Genomic DNA, 23,020 nt, shown 5'->3' on the forward strand with positions numbered 1-23,020 from the left:
GTCATAACTTTCTGTCACGATATTGGAATCGAGCGAAATAAAAGGCATTGGAAACTAGACATCTCAAGCTTTCCGTAAACTCTAAAATCATATAAATCTGAGATCATATGGAGAAGTTATGGTCATTTGAAGATTCCTAGGGCAGAGCTGAAAATTTTGGTGAAGTGTGCCTAGGCGTGGCGCGCCTAGGCGCAACATTTGTGCACGCCCAGAATCACTTCTGCACGCCCAGTCCAGAGAGCATTTGACGTGAAGATAATTGAAAGTATGTACCACACCTAGGATTGCGCCTAGGCGTGTGCCTAGGCGTGCGCCTAGGCGTGGTACGCCTAGGCGTGAATTCAACACACCTAGGCGCACAAAACAGCTTTTGGGCAAGTTTTAATTCTCAATTTGCCCTAGCCGCACAGAACTTTTGGACTTCGAACAGATTTTCTGGAGAGCAAAAATAGAGGGGGAAGGTGATTCTTGGAGCTAGGAGGAGAGATTCTTCAGCTCAACTTGGATCTACTCAACTCATTGGGTTTATTCATGCTTTTCTCATCTATCTTCTTGTGTTTTTCTCTCTTTATGTGTAACTAAACCACTTTTGCCAAGGCTAGGATGAAGCCTTGTGTTTGATGACTTTGTTTATGACGTGATTTACATATATATGAGTTGATTTGGGTATAAATATTGTGTTTCTATGTTTGATTGCAATTTCTTCATGCTTGTTATGTTTGGCCAACACTTTAGGTTTTTGGATGAAATTGTTTGGAGAATTTACTTAGACAATAATATGTCAAGTAGATTATGCTTCCTGAAACCCTTGATTATGAATATGTCTCCCTTTAATTAGGTGACAATTTGTATGAATCCTAATCTCCATAGAACTTCATGAATTCCTATGCATGTTTAGACCAATAAGATGGCTAGAATGTATTTAGGAATGTCCGACCTAGACCAATAAGATGGCTAGTAATCGATTTTAGGGAGGTTTGGCTTAAGTGCGCTAAAACCGACTTAGGTACGGATTCGTTATGCCCGAATTAGCAAATATGTGTGTGAATTTGTCTCTTTGCAAGTCATTTCCCAAGGGGGATTCCGAAGCCTTGGTGTTTATCTCATATTCATTAACTCATTTCATTCGTATTAGTTGCATTAGTGTAATTTGCATCCTTATTCCAAGAAAATACCAAAAACACTTTACTATTTGCTTGTCTTAGTTTAATTACCAAACCAAACAATCTTGAGTTGAACTTTACTTTTGTTTGCATTGTCCATACATACATACAAGTATACATTTGGATTAGACATAACACCGTCCCTATGGATTCGACCCTTGCTTATCATTGTACTGTAGTCGCCGACTAGTACACTTGCTAGTAAGGTTAATTAAAACCCCAACACCACGCCATTAACCATCAAAAAACCCTAGATGAGGGTAGAGAGTTTGAAGTCTAAATTTTGTAAGATAAGAAGGCAACGCGCCATCATCCAAAGGATGGGAGTTATGTGGAGAGGCTGGTGATGGAGGATCTCTTATTTCAGGAATATCAACTTGCTCTAGTGGAGGAAGAGGTGCATTGCTTTGTCGCCTTACCTTGATGAATATAAACACTTCTTTATCATGTCCAAGCACAGAACAAGTCGGTCACCAATGTTGATCCTTGCAACAGATTCAATGGACCGTATAACAGAATCAACTGGGGTTGTTTTATAGATGAGGGTAGAGAGTTTGATGAGCAAGAGATGTTTATATAAGCTTCAATGGTTGTGGAAGGAGGTAGAGGAAAGCTATCGAGACACCAGCTGTAAAGCCAATAGATCCGGCGAGACGTGTACAACTGTGGTTGGAGACTTACGAATTGAACTGATTTTTCTAGTCGACGGAACTAAATTGATTTTTCAGCTAGGGTTAAGGGGTGTAGTTGTATTTTTTACAAAAAATTAAAATTGTGGTGTACTCATAAATGGTATTTTTTGCTACGGTTATTTAAAATAGGATGTAGTTAGTTAAATCAGGGGTGTAAATAGTTCTCACCTTTTTTTTTGAAAAGACATAATACCCTAACACCTTCATTAAAAAAGAATCAAAACATTTTACATACAGGATTAACATTCAAAGTAGAACGCCTCCTGATTAGCATCTCATCAAAGAAGATAAACAAACAAACAAAACGAATATTACAGGTTCTTCATATGCATTTGCATCAAGGCTTAAACCCTATACAAGTTCTTCATAGGAGCTTAAATGGTATAAATAATTGAAAATTAACTGCAAATACAAAAATAGAAAGTATGAGAAATAAATAATGAAGAACCTAAAAAGTTGGCAATTAAGTGGTATAATTTTCCCAAAATCAAGGAGTCTTTAGAGCAACAAGGTTGGCCACCATTAACATGGTAACGAAAGGTAGTTTACTTTGAGGGCATTATAATTGTGATCTCATGATGTGAGGTACAGTCAAAAGGTTCATGATACAAATATTGAATCCAGTGGGGGAAAATTCACCATTGTACTCTACATTATAGAACAACTAAATTGTAGGGTGGGTTTGGTTCACAGTTTGAGGGGAATAATTTTTTTATTTAGTTGAGTTTTGAGAGGGTGAGATTCTAAACTCATTTCACCCTTTGTTTTCTAACGTGGAGATTAGAGAATAACCCATGTAGAATGAGTCCTTCCTTGTGGATAATGGACCCTAATAGAGTATGTTTGGATTTAGAGTGTGTTTGGATTGAGGGATTTGGAGGGGAGGGGAGGGGAGGGAAGGGAAGAGAAGGGAAAGGAGGTTTTCTTCCAATTATCTTGTTTGGATAGTTTATAAAAAGTTAAGGGGAGGGATTTGAGGGGATTTGGGAGCAAGATTTCATTAAATTTTTGTCAAAATTCTTTCCTCCCAAAATGGAGTCATTTGGAGGGAAGAGATTATTAATTAAGTTATTTATAAATTAAAAACCTATTTTACCCTTGGACATAACACTTAAACATAAAAAATAAGGATAAACTAGTAAATTAAACTACTTCTCTTTCATTTCATTTTTTTTTTATCTATCCAAACATGAGAGAGGGAAATGTATTTTCCCTTCCCTTCCCTTTTCATTCTCTTCCTTTCCCTCCAAATCCTTCAACCCAAACACACTCTAATCCAAACACACTCTTAGAGTGTGTTTGGATTGATGGATTTGGGGAGAAGGGAAGAGAAGAGAAATGAAGTTCCCTTCCAATTCTCTTATTTGGATAATTTATAAAAAATTAAAGAAAGGGATTTGGGAGGAAGATTTCATTAAATTTTTGTCAAAATTCTTCCTCTCCAAAATGAAGTCATTTGGAGGGGAGGGATGACTAATTAAGTTATTTATAAGTTAAAAACCTATTTTATCTTTATTTGTGTTTGGATTGAGTGATTTGGGGAGAAAGGAAGAGAAGAGAAATGAAGTTTCCTTCCAATTCTCTTATTTGGATAATTTATAAAAAATTAAAGAAAGGGATTTGGGAGGAAGATTTCATTAAATTTTTGTCAAAATTTAACCTTTCCAAAATGAAGTCATTTGGAGGGGAGGGATGACTAATTAAGTTATTTATAAGTTAAAAATCTATTTTATCCTTATTTATAATACTTAAACATGAAAAGTAAGAATAAATTAGTAAATTAAATAATTTTGATTTACTTTCTTTTTTATTTATCCAAACATGAGAAAAGAAAATGTATTATCCCTTCCATTCTCTTCCTTCCCTTTTTGTTCTCTTCTTTTCCCTCCAAATCCCTCAATCCAAACATATACTTAGAGATTTGGGGGAAGGAAAGGCCATGAACGAAGTGAAGAGAAGAGAAGAGAAGAGAAGGTAAGGTATAATACTTTTTTCTCTTTCATGTTTGGATAGATAAAAAAAATTGGTTTAATTTACTAATTTATCATTATTTTTATGTTAAAGTATTATGTATAGTACAAAATAAGTTTTTTAACTTATAAATAACTTAATTGTTCATCTCTTTCTTCCAAATGATCTCATTTTCGAGAGGAAGTATTTTGGCAAAAATTTAATGAATCTTCCTCCCAATTCTCTTCAAATCTCTCCTCTTCATTTTTTCTAAACTATCCAAATAGAGAATTGAAAGAAAACTTTATTTCCATCCTCTTTTATTCCCCCAAATTCCTCAATCCAAACACACTTTTAAAGGAAAATACTATTTTACATTTATGTCAAATGAATAATTATTGTTGGATCATATTTAATTAGTCACGGGTGAATGTGACTCTACAAGAATCTAAAAGTTGTCTAAATTCATGATATTTCGGACCTACTATTGATTCGTGATAGCGAAAGCATATCCTTCTCAAAGATTCAAAGGTAATCAACAATATAGCAAAAAATAAAGTTAGTGATAATAAACATAAATTTTTATACTATTTCTTAAAAACAAAAAGGGTATTTTAGAAATTCTACGATTATAATTCTCATACTCATGACCACTCTCGATTTCGTACAAAATGTGACAATTCTCACTTTATACTCATATCATGCTCACTCTCGATTTCTTTATATGTTGTAACTTAGAATTAGTAGTGCGACTCAACATACATTTCAAATTAATCAAGAGTGTGATCCCTAGGATCACTATTTACAACTAAAACAATCCTAAAGAGTCGTAAAATGGGATTTAGGGCTATATAATTCCTTAAATTTTACAATTCACATCTAATGATAGAGAAAAGTCACATAATTTTTAAAGATAAAAACAAAAAAGTGATGTGGCATACCTTCCAAATCATTGGATTAAAATTGTAGACTATTATATTCTAAAGGGTTAATTATACTTTTAGTCACCGAAAGATCGGCTTTGTTCATATTTAGCACCAAAAGATTTTTTGTTACAAAGTGGTAACCCATTGTTCCAAAATGAGACAATTAGGGGATTCGGTCAGAATTGGTACAATTTCGGGCAGGGTCAACGCTGACATGGCAAATAGTCAACGTTTGCAAAATTGATTTTGCTTATTTGGATGACAACTTGGCACCCAACTCATCAGCTGCTTATATGTCATTAAAATATATTTAAAAAAACTCTACTCCCTCCTACCCTCACCTCTCTCTCCTAACCTCCTTATCTACAACAGAGTATAATCACATAAAATGGAACATAATTTCCTATATAAGAGTAGAATCATTGAGAATAATATAACAAAACTGTGCGATATTAACTAACTGAAAATGGATTTGAATGATAAAGGATTTGAATGATAAAGATGTTAGCAGGGGGTTCTAGGGTTTACAAAGTTTGAATTGGGGAAGAGAAAATGGAAGCACCAAAAACATCATGAGACAAGAAGCAGCGACAACAACTCTTGTGCTTCAAACATCCTGAGCTTCTTCATTACTGTCATCTCGCTTCGCCGGTAGAACGGATCATTACTCCCAAACGGAGCTTCGGTCAAGTCGAGAAGATAAGATCCAAAGTCTGGGTTATTGCGGATCGGGTAGGAAATCAGATGATTATGGAGTTATTGTGGTTATCGATTTTGTTCACCATCGATCTACTCCTTTCTCGATTTGCGGTTACAGATCTCTGTCTGAAGGGAGAGTTGGAGAGAAGTTAGCGTTCTAGAGAGAGATGAGAGAGAGCAGAGGTAGAGTTGGAGAGAAGTTTGTTATTTTATTAATTTTCTTTTTGTTGACCCAAATATGTTGAATGGATGCCACGTCAGTGGGAAGCTGCCCATTACTGTAGCAAATGTGACCGAATCCCCTAATTGTCTCATTTTGAAATAATGAGTGATCACTTTGTAACAAAAAATCTTTCGATGTTAAATGTGAACAAAACCGATCTTTCGGTGACTAAAAGTATAATTAACCCTATTCTAAATGAATTGCAGAACCCCCAAAGCTCGTAAAATGACGTACTTTACATATATAGAAAATTATAGGAATAAATTTCGAAATGACCCTTGTACTTTGCAAAAAAGTATAACTAAGCCCCTATATTTTTTCGGGCTAAACAGGCTCATGTACTTTCATGTTGGGCTAAACAAGCTCTTCTTACTCAATCTCGTTACAAAGTTGACATGACTATTAAACATAAGGTTATGTAAACTTTTGGTCACTAAAAAATACGTAAAATTTCATTTTAGTCACCCAAAGATCAAACTTTACTCAAGCCATGTTGTCCAAAATTAACGATTCTCTAACGACCAACGCGACTCCTCAGTAAGTTGACTGTCCTAAATTGTTGGACAAAGTCCCATATCGGTTAAATGATGCAAGGATAACTTGCATATAAGTTGGGTTCTCTCCTCCCTTCAATAAGGCCTTTTGGGGGGGAGAACATGGGAAACCCAAATTATTTCATGGTATCGGAGCAGGCCGGTGTGCACTCATCCTCTGTAAGAAGTCCACTCGTTGGGCCTAGGGCAGAGATACTCAGCCCACGAGTGCGGGGGGTGTTGGACAAAGTCCCATATCGATTAAATGATGCAAGGATAACTTGCATATAAGTTGGGTTCTCTCCTCCCTTCAATAAGGCCTTTTGGGGGGAGAACATGGGAGGCCCAAATTATTTCATAAATCCTCATAATTTGCCCGAGTGATCAAGTGTAGCAAAACAAAAATTGAGTGATCAACTTGGAACGTTTGATCTTTGCATGACCAAAATAAAATCTTGGGTATCTTTCAATGACAAAAAATTTACTTAACCCGTTAAACATATGAGGGATTTGGGGGTGTCAAATTCCTCAAAATTGAGAGTCTCAAAAATTGCCCCAATATCCACCCTTCAATTAATCCAAAATTCCAAAGGCATTTAATAAACCATGTAGCCACTCCAATATTGAGTGTCTCCCTCCCAAAAAATTTTCACGAAATCAAGGGACTTTTTCCCTCCTAAAACTCTTGAAGAAAATTGAGAATCGGATAGTCGAATTGCTTCGAACAGCTATAAGGCATTCTCCACTCTCAAAGTTTGCCACGCACTTCGAATCACGAAAATTAAAAGGCATTCTTCATTGTCAAAGTTGTTGGTTGGAGAATAGATGTTCATTGTTTCTGGTATTATCCTTATCTTTGGAGATTTTAAACAATAAAAAAATCAATATTTGTCTTTTATTTTTGAATAATTTTGGCAATCATGTTATTCTGAGATTTTTTATGGAGATGAAGAGCTGCTTGCCTTGCCTCTGTCAAGATGGAGGGCGCTTGAGAAATATGATGGAGGCAAGACATGGAGTGGAGGGGAGAAGAAGAGAAAAAAAGTTGTACAGATTTGAAATTTGAAACTGTAATTGGGAAATAACCCTAATATTGGAGATGCTATGTGGCTTATATATAGGGTCCGTTTGGTAAACAATTTTGACAGTAGCATATATTGTAGCATATATTGTGGACAATTTATGCTGGTATAAAATGGTAGTATATATTGTTGCTGAAATGCTGGTAGGTGTTTGGTTGTACTTTTGCTGGTAGCATATTAGTGTTAAAATTGTTGTGACAAATTACATGTAAGGGTATTGTGCATTTATGCTTTAAAAAGGTTGTAATGAATATTTATATTAACAATATCATTACATTTAATTTAAAAGTTTATAAATATTAATAATAACAAACAATTTATTAATACTAACAATAACATTTTAATTGATTTAAAATATTATAAATATTTAATTCACGAACAGTTCTGTAATAGTTGAGATTACAATAACGCATTTAAACAAATATTTTCATAAGAGGTTATTCATCACACGATAGAAAGTTGTTCGGCAAGCATATCCCGAAACTGAGACATACTCGTATCGTCAATTACTAAATATTCATCTTCTGCATTTTCAACATTTTGAGTGCCGAGATCAGTCATGTAGGCATCTTCGCTAGTGGACGGTGAGTCAATGTCAACAAAGTCAACGTCACCAGCAGCATGTAGCCGGATAAAATTATGCAGGGCCATGCAAGCAATAACAATCATTGACTGGGTCCTTATATGAAAAGAAGTCATTGAATTCAATATCCGCCATTTCTTCTTTGTAACCCCAAAAGTTCGTTCGATGACATTTCTGAGTAAAGCAACAACGTTTATATTGGTAAAAACCATTTCCATACCAAGAGGTGGCTTCGGAAACTTTAGCCTCTCCACACGCAGAGAATGTTCCAAAACACGACTATCATGCGCCGAGCCCGGCCATCCAACAGATATGTATGTATACATCATATCGAAGTCACACACTGCCAGTACATTCTGTGTGGGGACACCTTTTCTCCCAACATATTTTGGTTTATTCTCCGGACTTACAATAGCCGAGATATGACACCCATCTAGTGCCCCAATGCAATCCTTGAAGCATATACGATATTCAACCTTTGCATGGTCTCTTATATACCTCGGAGTTTCATGCAACGAGTTGCCACGAGGTTTGATTATTTCCTCCGACAATTTCATAACAGCAAGCAATACCGTATGGAACAAGCGACTAATAGGCTCACCAGAATGTTGAAATCGCTCTTGGATATCACGGTTTGACTGAGCATGTCCCAATGTATATACGAACATCACAACCATTTCAGGAATGCTCACATTTGTCGAACCCGTGAGGCCATGATCATCCCTTAAAACCATGCATAATCTCCTAAAAACATCAACCGGCATCCTAAATGCATCATGACAGCGAACGGGGTGGCCTTGAAGGACATCCACAACCCAATCATGACCTTTTAATGTACAAGTCCGACATGGATTTTTTTGCCTTGAAGCATTACTGGAAGTCCTTCCATCAAGGTATTGCTTGGCTAAAGTAATGATCTTAATTTGTTCACTGTCAACCATATCATCACTACTACTAGAACTAGAACTACTTGTTGAACTTGTACTCATATCTGCCACATAAGAAAAATAAAAGCAACATTAAAATTCCACCACACCTTCACGTACAGAAATGCAAAATTGAACATTAAAAGCAATTGAAATTGAACATCAAATGCCCACATGCCTGAGACTGAAACATTAACCGAAGTAATTGAAATCAAAGTCAATCAAATTATTGCACAAATAGTCTAACATTTTAAGAAATCAATATCCTGGAATTAAGTGGAACATCCTATTGAAAAGCAAAGCACTCTAAAAGAAAATTCCATAAATGATATGATGCCAAATGTTTAGAAGGATCACGAGGTTCCAGCATTCTTCTTGTGTAGACGCCCAATAAAACCATAACTAGCACTAACTGGTAAAGCCAAGAACAGTTGCCTGTGCGGAGTCGAAAAGAATAGTTCCACAGCAAAGTAAAACATCTCAGGATGTGCAAATTCAAGGTCTAACTCCACTAAGGCCTTCACAAATGCATCGTATGATGGATCAACTGGAACCAAAGGCTGAATAGGCTGCACTGGCTACCGAACTGGAACTGGAACAACAGGAGGCATTGGTTCTGTCTTCTTTTGGCGAATTTCCTTCTTCTCGTATGCAATTTCCTTTTTTACCTCGTAGTGTTCTTTTTTAGAAGCAAAATACGATCATTGTTCTTTGCTTGTGCATTGAACTTCAGTACACATTCCCTTAAACTCAGGATCCTTTACATCTTCTGTCGTGGCTTTCTTCCTCTTGCGGCTTCAAACTGTTGAGGCAGAACCTTGAAGTGGTGTGCTTGCCTTCACAGGTGATGAACCAGTTGACATAGTATCAAAAAAATGTTCTGAATCTGCTTGAAATGGTTGTGGAGTGTAGCAATCATCTCCAAAGGTTTCAGGAAATCCATCCTCCACTACAATAGCAGGAGTGAAGCAGTCATCCCCAGTAGCTGTTTGGCCACCCCACAACTTATCTTGCTCTTCACGTAGAGGCAATCCAGTTGTCTTAAACTTCTTGAAGTTAATATTCTCCTGCATTAACCAATATATATTCATTCAACATAATTTAAATGAAAATAAGCATGTACTAATTGAAATAACTTAACAAATACCTGAATTCGAGCTGCCCACCAATCATCACTTGCCTGGACCTTGCCTGTTTCAGAATTGAAGCCAAGACCTGTCTCAACAGTCATAAGCCTATTAAACAACTGCCAATTCTGTTTCATATTGTCGTGTTTCGTCTTCAACTTCTGTGGGGTGCAGCTCAACCCACTAACTTTCTTAAACTCTTCCGAAATTTTATCCCACTTCAATAGGCCAATATTTTTCTTCTTCCAAACATGTAGCATATCCAAGAAAATTTTGGTAGAGTCATTATCCCATTTAAATTTACCACCCTCTGTCTCTACCAAAGTTTCCTTCCCTTTCCTACTCATTCTCCCAAACTAGTGACATGTAAAAAAATGAGGCAGTGAAACAACAAAGAAACTTGTATATATACAAGGAATTCATCACTACTGCAGAGAAGGTAACAATGCTCTAAACAAACAAATTCCCCAATATACTAGTCTATAAGCAATAAATTTTGATCAGGTGTCACTGTTCTAATAAAAGTTTTAGCTTCACAAAAGGAGAAGTTTTCATCAAGGGGTTCAAGGTGCAAAACAAAGTTAAATTATTGATAACTTCCTCACTCTGAGGAGCACCTTCACAAAAGGAGAAGTTTCCATCAAGGGGTTCAAGGTGCAAAACAAAGTTAAATTATTGATAACTTCCTCACTCTGAGGAGCACCTTCTCAAAAGGAGAAGTTTTCATCAAGGGGTTCAAGGTGCAAAACAAAGTTAAATTATTGATAACTTCCTCACTCTGAGGAGCACCTACTAATACGCAATAACTAGGTATATTGCCTTCAATAGCTGGCCATTTGCACCTAGGCAAAATATTATCCAATATTTATAAATCTCATTTCTCTGGAGGGCACATTTATCCAATAGGCTCACCAAACTAGTGACATGTAAATAAATGAGGCAGTGAAACAACAAAGAAACTTGTATATATACAAAGAATTCATCACTACTGCAGAGAAGGTAACAATGCTCTAAACAAACAAATTCCCCAATATCCTTGTCAAAACTCAATGAATGATTCGTACGCAACATCATTCATATATAAGAAAGGATTACAACATTGAAAAAATTCATAGTAGAAGCCCTAACTAGCAGAATCGATAGAAGCCCAAAAACGCACAAAATCGAAGACCTAACTACAAATCTAGAAGAGAAATCCTTTAGATGAGGGAGATAGGTCTTACCGGTATGAAAATCCTTTTTTTCGGAGGCGAGATCGAACGGCGACCGTCGTCGTGGTTGGAGCAGGTGGTTGTGCACAAGCGAATGAGTACGGCTGAAAACAACGGAGAAGGAAAATCGTGATTGTGTTTTGAAATGAGTAGCCCTAAGGGTATTATTGGGGTAAGGCATAAACATGAGGGTATTTTGGTAATGTAAAACCAATATTGTCTCAAAATTGTCCAACTTGGGACAATTTCGTTTAGGCAATAAAATTGTCTAAAAATTGCATGGGAATATGCACCACAAAATTGCTGTTTGTTTACCAAGTAGCATATATTGTTACAAAATTGTACTGGGACAATATATTGCCCTCAAATATTGTCTGTCAAACTGGGGCATAGCCTTTGGATTAATTGAAGGGTGGATATTGGGGCAATTTGAGAGCGCCAAATCCACATATGAGATGTATTTTCTAATTAATTTCTGATTAATGACATGGCAAACACATGATGTTAGTCAATAAAATGATGATATGTGTCAAAATTATGTTATATCAATTATAATTATTTTTTCTCTTAAACTTTCTCTTTCTGCATTCTCTCTCATATTCACCATATAGCCTTTGGACCTCCCTGTGTTCTTATCTGTGATAACAACAGCATCAAGGATCTCCCCACCATTTGAAATTGCCTTTATTGAGACATATTAAAAAGACAATTTCAAATGGTGGGGAGATCCTTGAAGCTGTTGTTACAGGTAAAGAACATAGGGAGGTCCAAAGGCTATTCACAAATGATGAGGTCCTATTTTTTGATATTTTGGCAAAATTAACTATTGAAAGAAATCACCTTAGCAATGGTTTTTCCTATTTCTGAAAAAAAAAAATACAAACTTGGTTGGCATGTTGTTTTCATGAATCATGAGTGGTTTTTGCATTAAAAGACGTATTAACTATTTTGAGCCCTTTTTGACGTAATTGATTGCTTTGAGGTGTAAAGTCCTAATTACCTATTTTTATTTTTAAAATTATCGACTTTTAGCTTGAAAAGTTAAATCGAGCTTGGTTAAAACGCTGTGGGTACAATCACCTTGAAGGATCCGATCCACCAACCAAACTTCGCCACAATAAAATCTTGACCTTCCTTTCACTTTCCTTCTTCTTCACGGAGTCACAGTGGTGTTTCCGGTCAACCAAACAGATCACTAAATCCAGTTTACTCTCTCCCTCTGATTCTATACAGAGGAATCCAGTTTACGTTTCTGTCTCATACAAGCGACGTCGTTTCTTCGTTCCGTCTAGAAGCGAGCCCGGCATTCGAGTCAGTGTCCTGTCAAATTTGCTTGGGAAGAGATGATCATCGTCGTTTTTCATTTTTGATTCTGTTTGGCGATCCGAGTTGTGAAAAGTGAGTTATAATCGAGTCCATACAGAGTCTACTTCATTGAGTTGTTTCTGTGTTCGTGTATACACATTTCTTGAGCGATATGAGGAGATGAGAGTTGATTGAACTCTAATCAGGAGGTTCGTGTGGGTTCGAGTTTGATTCAGGATAGTTAACGACTCGTTTTTATGACCTGAGTTGGAAACGAGTCGGGATTTTGAGTCTTTGGAGATTATTCAATTCACATAAATGCAACCTGATATTTGAAAAAAAAAAACGTGCATATTTTCGTATTGAATGCGATTTGCTTGTTTTGATTCTGATCCGACTGAGAAAAAGATAAACAAGGTGGAATCAGACTCGGTATTTACGCCGTTGGTTCTGTTTTGTCCTGTACTTGTTTATTCTCCTAAATTCGCGTCGGCAATTCGGCATTATCATTTGGGGTTCCAATGATGAAAAGTTGATTACGATTGGTTCAATAGTTTTCGTCACAGTTTTATCGTATGCTTATATCTTGATGTACTATATAGTGCAAGTTCTTTCCGATTGGATTGGTGTATTGGTGTCATTTTTTACTTGTTTGATTACGCAGCGAAGACATTTGGATAGTGAGGGGATCGGTTTTCAAATCGCGGACTTTGTGGAGGAAGAATCATGAGTGCGCAGCTTTTGGAAATACAGCCCTGCGAACTAAAATTTATATGTGAGGCCATGATTACTTGATGACCCCTTTTGTATCATTTTCTTCTATTCTCTTAGTCACAGATTTTTTTTTTCATTTTCATTTTTGATGATTCTACCATTATCATTATTGATTTGCTTAAGGCCTGTTTAGTTGAAGAAAATAGCCAGCAGGTTGGAAAGATTGGGAATCTCATCTTGCTTTTTTATTTTTCACTTTTTGCTTTGTAATTATAAATACCTAGACTTCTTTTTCGATTTTCCTTTGTGAAAAAAATGCAATTAGAACTTTAAAACTTTGATTTCCTCATTTAATTTCTTCTTTTTAGTCTGATAAATTAAACAAAGCTGATGTTTTAGTAAAAAGGAGAGGACAGCTAGGCTCCCTGTTCTCTGCTGCGTGACTTTAGTATTATAATTCCAGAGTCCTCTAGGATTAGAGTCACCGTTTTGTATAAGTATGAAAAGGTAATTTGTACATACTCTGTTATGTCTACATTTTTTGGGTACTTCTTTTTTTGTTTTCTGTCAAAATTCAAAGCTAACTTAGTGGCAATTCAAATTGTATATCTATTTTGGTAGTTGAACTCAAGAAGCAAAGTTCATGCTTGGTTCGACTAACTAATAATTCCTATCAAACAGTTGCTTTCAAGGTGAGAAACCTGTTATCTTTGCTTAAATTCAGTTTCCTTTTTTTTTCTTTTTCTTTTTTGTGAATTGATTCAATATCATGAATAAGTAACAATCTAATTTGGCAGGTCAAAACTACATCTCCCAAGAAATATAGTGTTCGACCAAATGTCGGAATTGTCATGCCAAAGTCGACTTGTGATTTTACTGGTACGGTTTTCAAATTATTCTTTAAATTTATCTCAACTGTGTGCATACATGGCTTTATGCATCCATGTCTGTGCACGCACAATATCATTGTTTTCTCACTGTCACTGGCTAAAGTCCAAGACTTAATTGCTAGTATATAATTTCTTCATTACCATGATAAGAAGGGGGGAGGGGAGGGGGAGAGAGAGATGTGAGACAGCCGAAGAAGTCGTAGCAGAAACTCTAGGGCATAAGGCCTTGACAAAATTATCGGTCATACTTACGATATGAATACCTGAGAAAAATTGCTTTGTTGTCATCAACCAGAGACTAAGTTGACCTATGGGATTGTGTGGGTAATTTAAAACTTTGAGCTGCTTATATCACTTGATGTAATTGTAGGCTAGGAAGGCCAATCAGAACTGAAATATATGATGCTCTCATCAGTGTCCTTCTTACTTTTTCCCTGCACCATGCTGTCTTCTTCAATTGGTTTCTGTATTGCTAATTTGCTATTGATTTTAATTTTCCATGTGATTTACTACAGTCACAATGCAAGCTCAAAAGGTTGCTCCACCTGATATAGTCTGCAAAGACAAGTTCTTGATCCAAAGCACAGTCGTACCTGACAAGACAACTGAGGAAGATATTACAGCTAGCTTGGTATGTGTTTGTTGCTATAGTTTGTCTTGCTTCATTATGTGGTCTCCTAATATGTTATTTGGCAGTTTGCCAAAGGTGATGGCAATTATATTGAAGAGTCCAAGCTGAGGGTGGTCCTAGTTAACCCACCTCATTCACCCGTACTGTCAACAATCAATGGAACATTGAAGCAGGGTTCAGTTTATGAAGCTTTTACATTAAAAGATCATATTCTTAGCGGAGTTGAAAATCTTACTGAACTGCATCATGTTAGACAGGTCTTTTTTTTGCTCTCTCTCTCTCTTTCTCCTCACACCTCTAAGCTTGGGTTTAGGTTGCATTGATATTTAAAATATGTTCATGTCTAGTTCAACGAAATTTGGTTTATTGCTATATTGTTTTTGTTTATTTCAGGTCATTGGGGATGTAGAGACCAAAGTAGTACAAACTGAGAAGTTGAATCCAGCCATGGATACAGAGTTGAAGCCTGAAAAGGATACTGAGAAGAAGGAGGTAGCAAATGATGCAGGTTTGAAGCTTAACAAGGATGTGAGTGTGACTAACATCAAAGATTTAAAGCCAGCAGTTGATTCTGATTTCACTGGAAAGAAAGATGTAATAAGTGATACAGAGTTGAAGACACTGAAGGATATGGATTTTAGACCAACAATAGATGCAGAGTTTAGAACGGCTACATATACGGAGTTCAAAACTGCAAAGATTGTAGAGGAGCTTAACTTGGCTGAAGATATTGAAGAGATGAAGTTGAAACTAAGCAAGCTTGAGTCAAAACTAAATGAGGTCTGTCTTTTCTTGTATTTGTACTCTAAATAATTATGTAAGCAAAATTAAGATAGAAAAAACTCTGGTTTTACTCTTAAGAATGGCATCACAAATTTTTCGGTTATCAATCAGGTAGCTCACCCTTATGTTATGTCATCTTGTTATTTATTTTTTTAAAGATCGATTATCTATTTTAATTATGGTATAAGTTTTGTGCTGGTCATTTTTGTTTGTGTATCTCTCTGTGAAACATTCTGGGTGGGGAGGAGAGGCAGTTGGCAGTTGGCAGTTCGTTTATAAATTTCTCATCCTAATTAGTTAGCTTTTGTAACTGTGAAAATGTATGATTGCCAACTACGCATTAATTTATTTCTCTTGATCAGATGTTCTTGGGTAGGAAAGTTATAAGCATAGTTTTTTGACCTGTTTGGGAAGAACTAATCAAAATTCATTTTCATATTCATCCCACTTTTAAGTTAATTGCATAGATGCTGAGGTGAAAGTTTTTTGTGATATTAGAAAATGTAGTTCTTTTACCAACTGTTAATGGTTCATGTCCTGGATGTCCCTTAAAATTAATTTTCTCCTGATGCTCCTCATACAGTCTACAAAATCAGTCTAATTCGTGTTCATGTTATTTTACTGAGTCCATTTCTTTATCGAAGTTTTGTTGTATTCATGTTGGATTTGTCGCTGTTAGAGGGTTTTTATTTCTCTCCACATGACATTTGAAGTCTACTGTCATTCCTCTTCATAAAAATGGGAATGAACAATGTCACTGGAAAGATCACATTCAATAGTCAAAATTCTATTGGACACCTGTACAAAATTTTGAAGTTTCCTTGCTTTATGCATGTTCTTAATGGTGATGCATGCTTTGCCTTGCTGCTGCTTAAAATTCCAACTGAAAGATTAACCAAGTTTGTGAACTTCATTTGCAGTGAAAAACTTTGAAAATCTTCCCTGCTTTATGCATGTTCTTAATGGCGATGCATGATTTGCCTTGCTGCTGCTTAAAGTTCCTACTTAAATATTAACCAAGTTTATGTATTTCATTTGCAGGCAGAAGCTACAATCTCAAAGTTAACAGATGAGAGGAGACTAAGCATTCAAAACAGAAAAGTATTAGAAGAGGAACTAGTAAGTTTTGCATCTTTATTCAGTTTTATGTTTTTGTTATGTATCCTAGGCCACACATTCATTGTCAGATGCTGCATTATCTCAGTGTTAGACAATAGATCATCTCAGTGTTAGACACTACATCATCTCATTTAGCTGATAGCTGCCAACTACAGATGACTTTAATGCACTTTGCTGGAGCTTGGATGATCATAAATGATAACAACAGAGTTCTTTCACCTCTTCTGCCTGATTTATTCCATTGGCCTTGCTTTTCCAATGAAGCAGACTCTTATAGAGTTTTTTTAAAGAAATATTTTTAGAGCATGTGTCTGCAATATATTTCCTTCTTTCCGTTTTTCCCCTTTTGGTACCTTGGCTATAGACCTCTTAGTCATAAAGGCAGGCATTAATCTCTTCTCTGTATTGTTCACCCCCCCCCCCCCCCCCCCAACAACACCCACCCCTCATTTTTTTACAGGACTCAAAACCAATTTTATTCATTCTTAATAAATTTACGTTGATGAGATGTTGCCTTGTTTTCTCCTGCAGGAGATCTTAAGGAGAGGGACAAGCTTAAGGAAAGTTCAGGTGGGATTTCCGCTTTTGTTTGTTTGTATGGTGGCACTCATCAACTTAGTGGTTGGATACCTTCTACATTGTTGAAAATGAATAATGGCTTATGAAAATCTTTATCACAAGCCATTTAGAGCTATGGGGTACAGGCAACCTCCTTGTCCAATAATTTACAAGGGATGGTGTCATGGTGCATAAAGAACATCAGTGTTTGCCCAATTTTCTTCATGGTCATCTCCGAGTTGCTTGTATAAACCAACTCAATTAACCAATTAAGGGAACTCTGGAATGTAAAGAACAAGTGCACATGTTATGTTGCTTGATAGGATGCTTTCTCTAATGATAATGTCTTTTCTCTATTGAGTTGGCTCTTTTTTGTTACAAGTGGCTCTTCCTAATAAGAGGGAGCTCATGGATGTCTTATTTTGCATTGTTGTTAAGTACAACATTGTCTGCAACTACCGAGGGGTAGATGAGTCGGCCGGGATGTATTCTATCAGTTGGAGGATTCAAGAGAGTTCTTGTATCTTCGAAAGTTGGACGGACTTTAAAGTACTTGCTTTTCCTGTAGTGATTTCCATGTTATGGTTTATGCCTTTAATGATATGATCTTTGGATGAAGTTCTGTAATTCACTAAGCCATTAGAGTCATTAGTGGTTAATTCTGTTATAATCAGTTTACTTTCCGTTAATAGTCTGTTAATCTGACGATAATAAATCTTTCTTTTCCAGCACAGTTACAATAAAAAAAAAAAGAATAACTTTACATTCCCTTTCCACCCCTTTCTCTTCCTCTCCATCTCTCACCTTATCTTCTTTTCTTCTTCTTCTTCTTCCTACTTTAATCAACCACAAAGACATTGGGGGCAAAACTACCAAGATACACAACCATCTTCTTCTTCCTACTTTAATCATCATCATTTCTCACAACCTTAAGAACATAAACTAAAAGCTTAGCGGCGGCTGGCAGATCTGATTGATCTGGATAGGCTATAACATGAAACCATGTTACCATGGTCTCTAATGAGGAATTCCACCCAAAATATGTGAGAAAACATGGCATTGCTTTGTGCATTAGCACCTTCTCTTGAAGACACCATGTCACCACTAGTCCCTCCCCTTTGTTTTATCTGAAAACTCAATTGGTAGTTCTCCACAAATTTTCTCTAAAATTTTATGGTGGTGGCTCAATCACCTAGAGAAAATGGTTTAATCACCTAGAGAAATGGCCTATTGATACACTAAAAAAACACAATCAATTCACCTTGCACGAAGATGGGATTCGTGTGAGCTGGATGGAGAAAACAAAAATTGAACTGGACTATTCTGACGACTCTTTCTTCTATGTAGACATCATCAATAACTTCTTAGTTTGGGGTTTTCTCTGCAGCTGAGAGAACGGGTGAGGAAGAAGAAGATTTGTGAGAGAGAGGAAGAGAAAGGAGACAAGTAAAAGTGAGAAAAATGTTTTTAATTGCAATCTTTAAAAAATATTAAAAAAAATTTGTTATAAACCGTCAGATTAATCAGAGGATTGGATTTAACATTGAAGGGGTCCAATGTTTTTTGACAAAAAAACTCCCTCGAATCGGGTTAATTATACTTTTAGTCATCGAAAGATTGACCTTATTCATATTTAACACCAAAAGTTTTTTTTGTTACAAAGTGGTCACTCATTGTTTCAAAATGAGACAATTCAGGGATTCGGGCAGTTTTGAACAGTTTCGGTCAGGCTTTTGACTGATGTGACATTTATTCAACAAATTTTGATCAAAAAATAATTATGTGAAAATTTGACATATATGACTTGTAAATTCCATCTAAATAAAAAAAATTTTAAAAAAAATACATGTTACTAAAAAAAAAAAATGAATATGTTACTCTACCTTCATCTCTCCCATTGGTGGTGGTGGTAGTGATGAAGAAGGCGGCAATAGGAGCGGCAGCGGTGAGTGCACGGGCGGCGATGCTGGCCTTGGATCGGAAGATGCCAGTAAGCTCAAGATGCTCATCTCCCATGTCCAATCTACCTATTGAGTATGTTTTTCTCTTACCATATCTACCTAGGCGTAGTCAATGAATGGGTTTGATTCAAATCCTTAAGCTTGGCCTGCCAAATGGATCTGATTCAAATCTCGAATTCCTTCTAGCTTTATGGGTTTTGTAGGAGCCATATGGTTTTGATTCAAAGGAAGGTTACTAGTATGATTCTATGAGAGAAAGTTGCAGAGAAGATCTGACAGTGGCAGTGAGGCTCGCCATGGGAGTAGCAGAGTATGAGAGAGGAGAGAGAATGAGGGGTTGGGGAAAGTGAGATCTGGACCGTTGGATTTTTTTTGCCACATAGGCATATGTTTACCAATAAAATTATACTAAATGCCATGTCAACAAAAGTTCTGCCCAAAATTATACTAATTCTGACCGAATCCCCTAATTGTCTCATTTTGAAACAACGAGTAATCACTTTGTAACAAAAAATCTTTCGGTGTTAAATGTGAACGAAGCCACATTAAGATTTCTTCACATCTTTTGATGCAATCACATCAATCATATTAAATAATTAAGATTCATTCCATTATTTTTTATGTGTTTATTTTTTACTTACTCAATTATTATTTAAAAAACAACAGTTATATATATTGTAGATTTTTTTTATGGGTAAATCTAAATACACATAAATTTTTGCTAAATACACACATTGATTTGACACCACACAAAAAAATAGGGTCACAAAAAATTATGCTATGATATGATTGACTTATGACACAGCAGGTCTACTTTTGTACGAAAGGTGAACGTTCACATAAAAAGAATAAAATAAATAATTAGTCTTAGAAAAAAAAACTTTGGGTAATATTTAAGAAAATATCAACATAGGATAACCCAACCTTCTTTCATTCTTCTCAAATAGCTCAACTTCTATTTGATCTCTTTCACTGTTTCACAGTCCTTCTGTCGCAACCGGGGTCACGACGCGGACCGGCGTGGGAGGATGAAAAATGTTTAGAGTCGCCACCAATTGATTTAAGGTGCAATTGGACACCGAAAAGACCTGCGAACCAGAGAAAAGGGTACGGGGATCGATTGAGTGTGGGGAAGGTGTTAGGCACCCCACAACTCCCGTTTGAAAACGGTTACCCGGATTAATCTAATGGCTATCTTATGGAAACTTGCTCTTTGCAAGGTGTAATTGTTAAAGTTTGAATTATTACTTTCAACACACTTATCAACTTATGATAGTGTTTGAAAAAAAGCTTGGAATATTACTATCAATTTATGATGATTTTTATTTGGAAATAGGTTTGAAATAACACTATCAACTTATGATAGTTTTGGGAAAAGATTTGTAAGAATACTATCAACTTATGATAGCATTAAAAAAAATTGTAATATTACTAAAACTTATGATAGTTTTTATTTGGAGCCACACTACCAACTTTTGGTAGATTTAATTTTAAACACCAACTCATGGTGTTAATGATAAAATGTCCTACCAACTTTTGGTAGGTTTAATTTTAAACACCAACTTATGGTGTAAATGATAAAATGTCCTACCAACTTTTGGTAGGTTTAATTTTAAACACCAACTTATGGTGTTAATGATAAAATGTCCTACCAACTTTTGGTAGGTTTAATTTTAAACACCAACTTATGGTGTTAATGATAAAATGTCCTACCAACTTTTGGTAGGTTTAATTTTAGATACCAACTTATGGTTTATTTAATAAAATGTCCTACCAACTTTTGGTAGGTTTAATTTTAAACACCAACTTATGGCATAAATGATAAAATGACCTACCAACTTTTGGTAGGTTTAATTTTAAATACCAACTTATGGCATAAATGATAAAATGACCTACCGGTATAAATGATTAAATGACCTACCAACTTTTGGTAGGTTTAATTTTAAATACCAACTTATGATATAAATGATTAAATGACCTACCAACTTTTGGTAGGTTTAATTTTAAATACCAACTTATGGTATAAATGATTATTTGGAAAAGTGTCATCTATCAATTTAACCTATTATTGCCAACTTATGGCAAATTCATAAATGAAATCAAATAAGGTCCATAATTCAAATAAAGGAAATCAACTTATGATTTCTTCAATTGAAATGACCTATATTCAATTTTAAGCCTATATATTCATAATCCACACTTGTACAAATAATAAATGTCGAAATTATACAAGTCGACATGAATAAGATAAATTACACAATATGGGGGGCCAAATATACACAAATTGCAATAAACCAAACAAAATCTTGAAATTGCTCAAGCCTCCATCAACTCGTCCAAATAATATCCAAGCCCGAGCCTCGTCCAACAAAACAAACATAAAGAGAGGGAAAAATAGAATACTCAAATGTAAATCAAGATTTAAATCGAGTCAAGACCACATTATGAGATTCACACGTATCCAAACCAAGAAAATCAAATCCAAATATGGTCTCTCCCGCTTTTTCCAACAAGAAATAGAAGAAAAAAAATGCAAAGAGAAAGGGCTCAACATATTAGTATCAAAAACACTCACAAGGTGAATGCAAGAAACACCATGTCTATTCTTAGTCAACATCCAAGGATGCTAAAAATGAATGAAACATTGGAATCAAAGTGTCAATAGAGCAATACTTGAGTAAAAGATATGAGAGGTATGAAGCTTCTACCAAAAAAATCCAAAGAATCGGTTTTCCCCCTCTCTCCTTCTCTTCCTCTCTTCTTTTTTTGTTTTGCTTCACCAAAAGCCAAAGCCTCCTTCTTTCTTCTTTTCTCTCACGCCTCCTCTCTTCCTCTCTTCTTTTTTTTGTTTTGTTTCCTCTCCTCCTTTCTTCCTCTCTCTCACGCCTCCTCTCTTCCTCTCTTCTTTTTTTTTTGTTTTTTCTCTCCCCCCCCCAAAACCAAAGTCTCTTCTCCCCTCTTCTTATTCTTTTTCTTTCCCCAATTTGTGCCACATTTCTCTCTTTGTCTCCTTCTTTTTATTCTTTTTCTTTCCCCAATTTGTGCCACATTTCTCTCTTTGTCTCCTTCTTTTTATTCTTTTTCTTTCCCTAATTTGTGCCACATTTCTCTCTTTGTCTCTTTCTTTTTATTCTTTCCCCAATTTGTGCCACATTTCTCTCTTTGTCTCCTTCTTTTTATTCTTGGCTTTTTCTTTCTTATTTTTTACTTTTCCATTCTTCTAGCAAAAAGATTAAAACAATTCTCTTTTTTTTAGATATTTTCTAAGATTTGATCTTATTGGGTCAAGATTTGAGTATTTAAGGATCCAAGAAAGGGATTATGAATATCTATGTGCTTATAGGTCAAAGAAATGAGCTTTTGCATTTTTTGTGTTCTTTTTCCTATTTTTTCTTTTTCGGATCGGACGAAATCCGGTTACTACAGCTGCCCCCCTTTGTATGTCCTTTATGAAATAAAAGGCAAACAAAGGCGTAGTCAACCGAGTTTCGTACGAGAATTGAAATACACGGGATCACTATGACCATTCCTGGTTTGGCCAAATGTTTGTTCAAGAAAATAAAGGGGCACGGGATCACAAGGCCATTCCCGGCTTGGCCAACTGTTTGTGCAAGAAAATAAAGGGGCACGGGATCACGAGGCCATTCCCGGCTTGGCCAAATGTTGGTGCAGAAAAATAAAGGGCACGGGATCACGAGGCCATTCCCGGCTTGGCCAAATGTTTGTGCAGAAAAATAAAGGGCACGGGATCACGAGGCCATTCCCGGCTTGGCCAAATGTTGGTGCAGAAAAATAAAGGGCACGGGATCACGAGGCCATTCCCGGCTTGGCCAAATGTTGGTGGTAGAAAAATAAAGGGCACGGGATCACGAGGCCATTCCCGGCTTGGCCAAATGTTGGAGCAGAAAAATAAAGGGCACGGGATCACGAGGCCATTCCCGGCT

At 36.0% G+C, this 23,020-nt stretch overlaps 3 protein-coding genes across 3 annotated transcripts; 1 reads left to right on the forward strand and 2 right to left on the reverse strand.

Moving 5' to 3' along the window:
• Positions 1 to 7,712: 7,712 nt before the first annotated feature.
• On the reverse strand, positions 7,713 to 9,482 carry LOC120008792. The gene is made up of 4 exons (XM_038859161.1): positions 9,477 to 9,482; positions 9,191 to 9,355; positions 8,952 to 8,961; positions 7,713 to 8,842 (listed from the first exon to the last, which is right to left on the reverse strand). Exons 1-4 carry the CDS (start codon positions 9,480 to 9,482, stop codon positions 7,713 to 7,715), a joined length of 1,311 nt encoding a protein of 436 aa, XP_038715089.1.
• Positions 9,133 to 10,311, reverse strand: LOC120008439. Its single transcript, XM_038858759.1, has 2 exons — positions 9,925 to 10,311; positions 9,133 to 9,844 (listed from the first exon to the last, which is right to left on the reverse strand). The coding sequence occupies exons 1-2, from the start codon at positions 10,249 to 10,251 to the stop codon at positions 9,575 to 9,577; spliced, it is 597 nt and encodes a 198-aa protein (XP_038714687.1). The 5' UTR covers positions 10,252 to 10,311; the 3' UTR covers positions 9,133 to 9,574.
• Positions 10,312 to 12,187: 1,876 nt separating this feature from the next.
• Positions 12,188 to 17,744, forward strand: LOC120009969 (vesicle-associated protein 1-2-like). The gene is made up of 9 exons (XM_038860707.1): positions 12,188 to 12,513; positions 13,085 to 13,195; positions 13,756 to 13,826; positions 13,932 to 14,013; positions 14,540 to 14,655; positions 14,721 to 14,912; positions 15,049 to 15,435; positions 16,480 to 16,557; positions 17,089 to 17,744. The coding sequence occupies exons 2-9, from the start codon at positions 13,147 to 13,149 to the stop codon at positions 17,200 to 17,202; spliced, it is 1,089 nt and encodes a 362-aa protein (XP_038716635.1). The 5' UTR covers positions 12,188 to 12,513; positions 13,085 to 13,146; the 3' UTR covers positions 17,203 to 17,744.
• The last annotated feature ends 5,276 nt before the right edge of the window (positions 17,745 to 23,020 follow it).

This window comes from Tripterygium wilfordii, chromosome 11 (genome assembly GCF_013401445.1).
Source record: "Tripterygium wilfordii isolate XIE 37 chromosome 11, ASM1340144v1, whole genome shotgun sequence".
NCBI classification, from domain to species: Eukaryota; Viridiplantae; Streptophyta; class Magnoliopsida; order Celastrales; family Celastraceae; genus Tripterygium; species Tripterygium wilfordii.

Excerpts from the sequence above, each read along its gene's own strand:
- LOC120008439 (XM_038858759.1), bottom strand. The coding sequence starts at position 10,251 with ATGAGTAGGAAAGGGAAGGAAACTTTGGTAGAGACAGAGGGTGGTAAA. Across the intron at positions 9,845-9,924 it reads GGTGGGCAGCTCGAATTCAG|GAGAATATTAACTTCAAGAA; the intron begins GTATTTGTTAAG and ends TGGTTAATGCAG.
- LOC120009969 (XM_038860707.1), top strand. The coding sequence starts at position 13,147 with ATGAGTGCGCAGCTTTTGGAAATACAGCCCTGCGAACTAAAATTTATA. Across the intron at positions 14,656-14,720 it reads AAGATATTACAGCTAGCTTG|TTTGCCAAAGGTGATGGCAA; the intron begins GTATGTGTTTGT and ends GTTATTTGGCAG. Across the intron at positions 15,436-16,479 it reads TTGAGTCAAAACTAAATGAG|GCAGAAGCTACAATCTCAAA; the intron begins GTCTGTCTTTTC and ends TTTCATTTGCAG.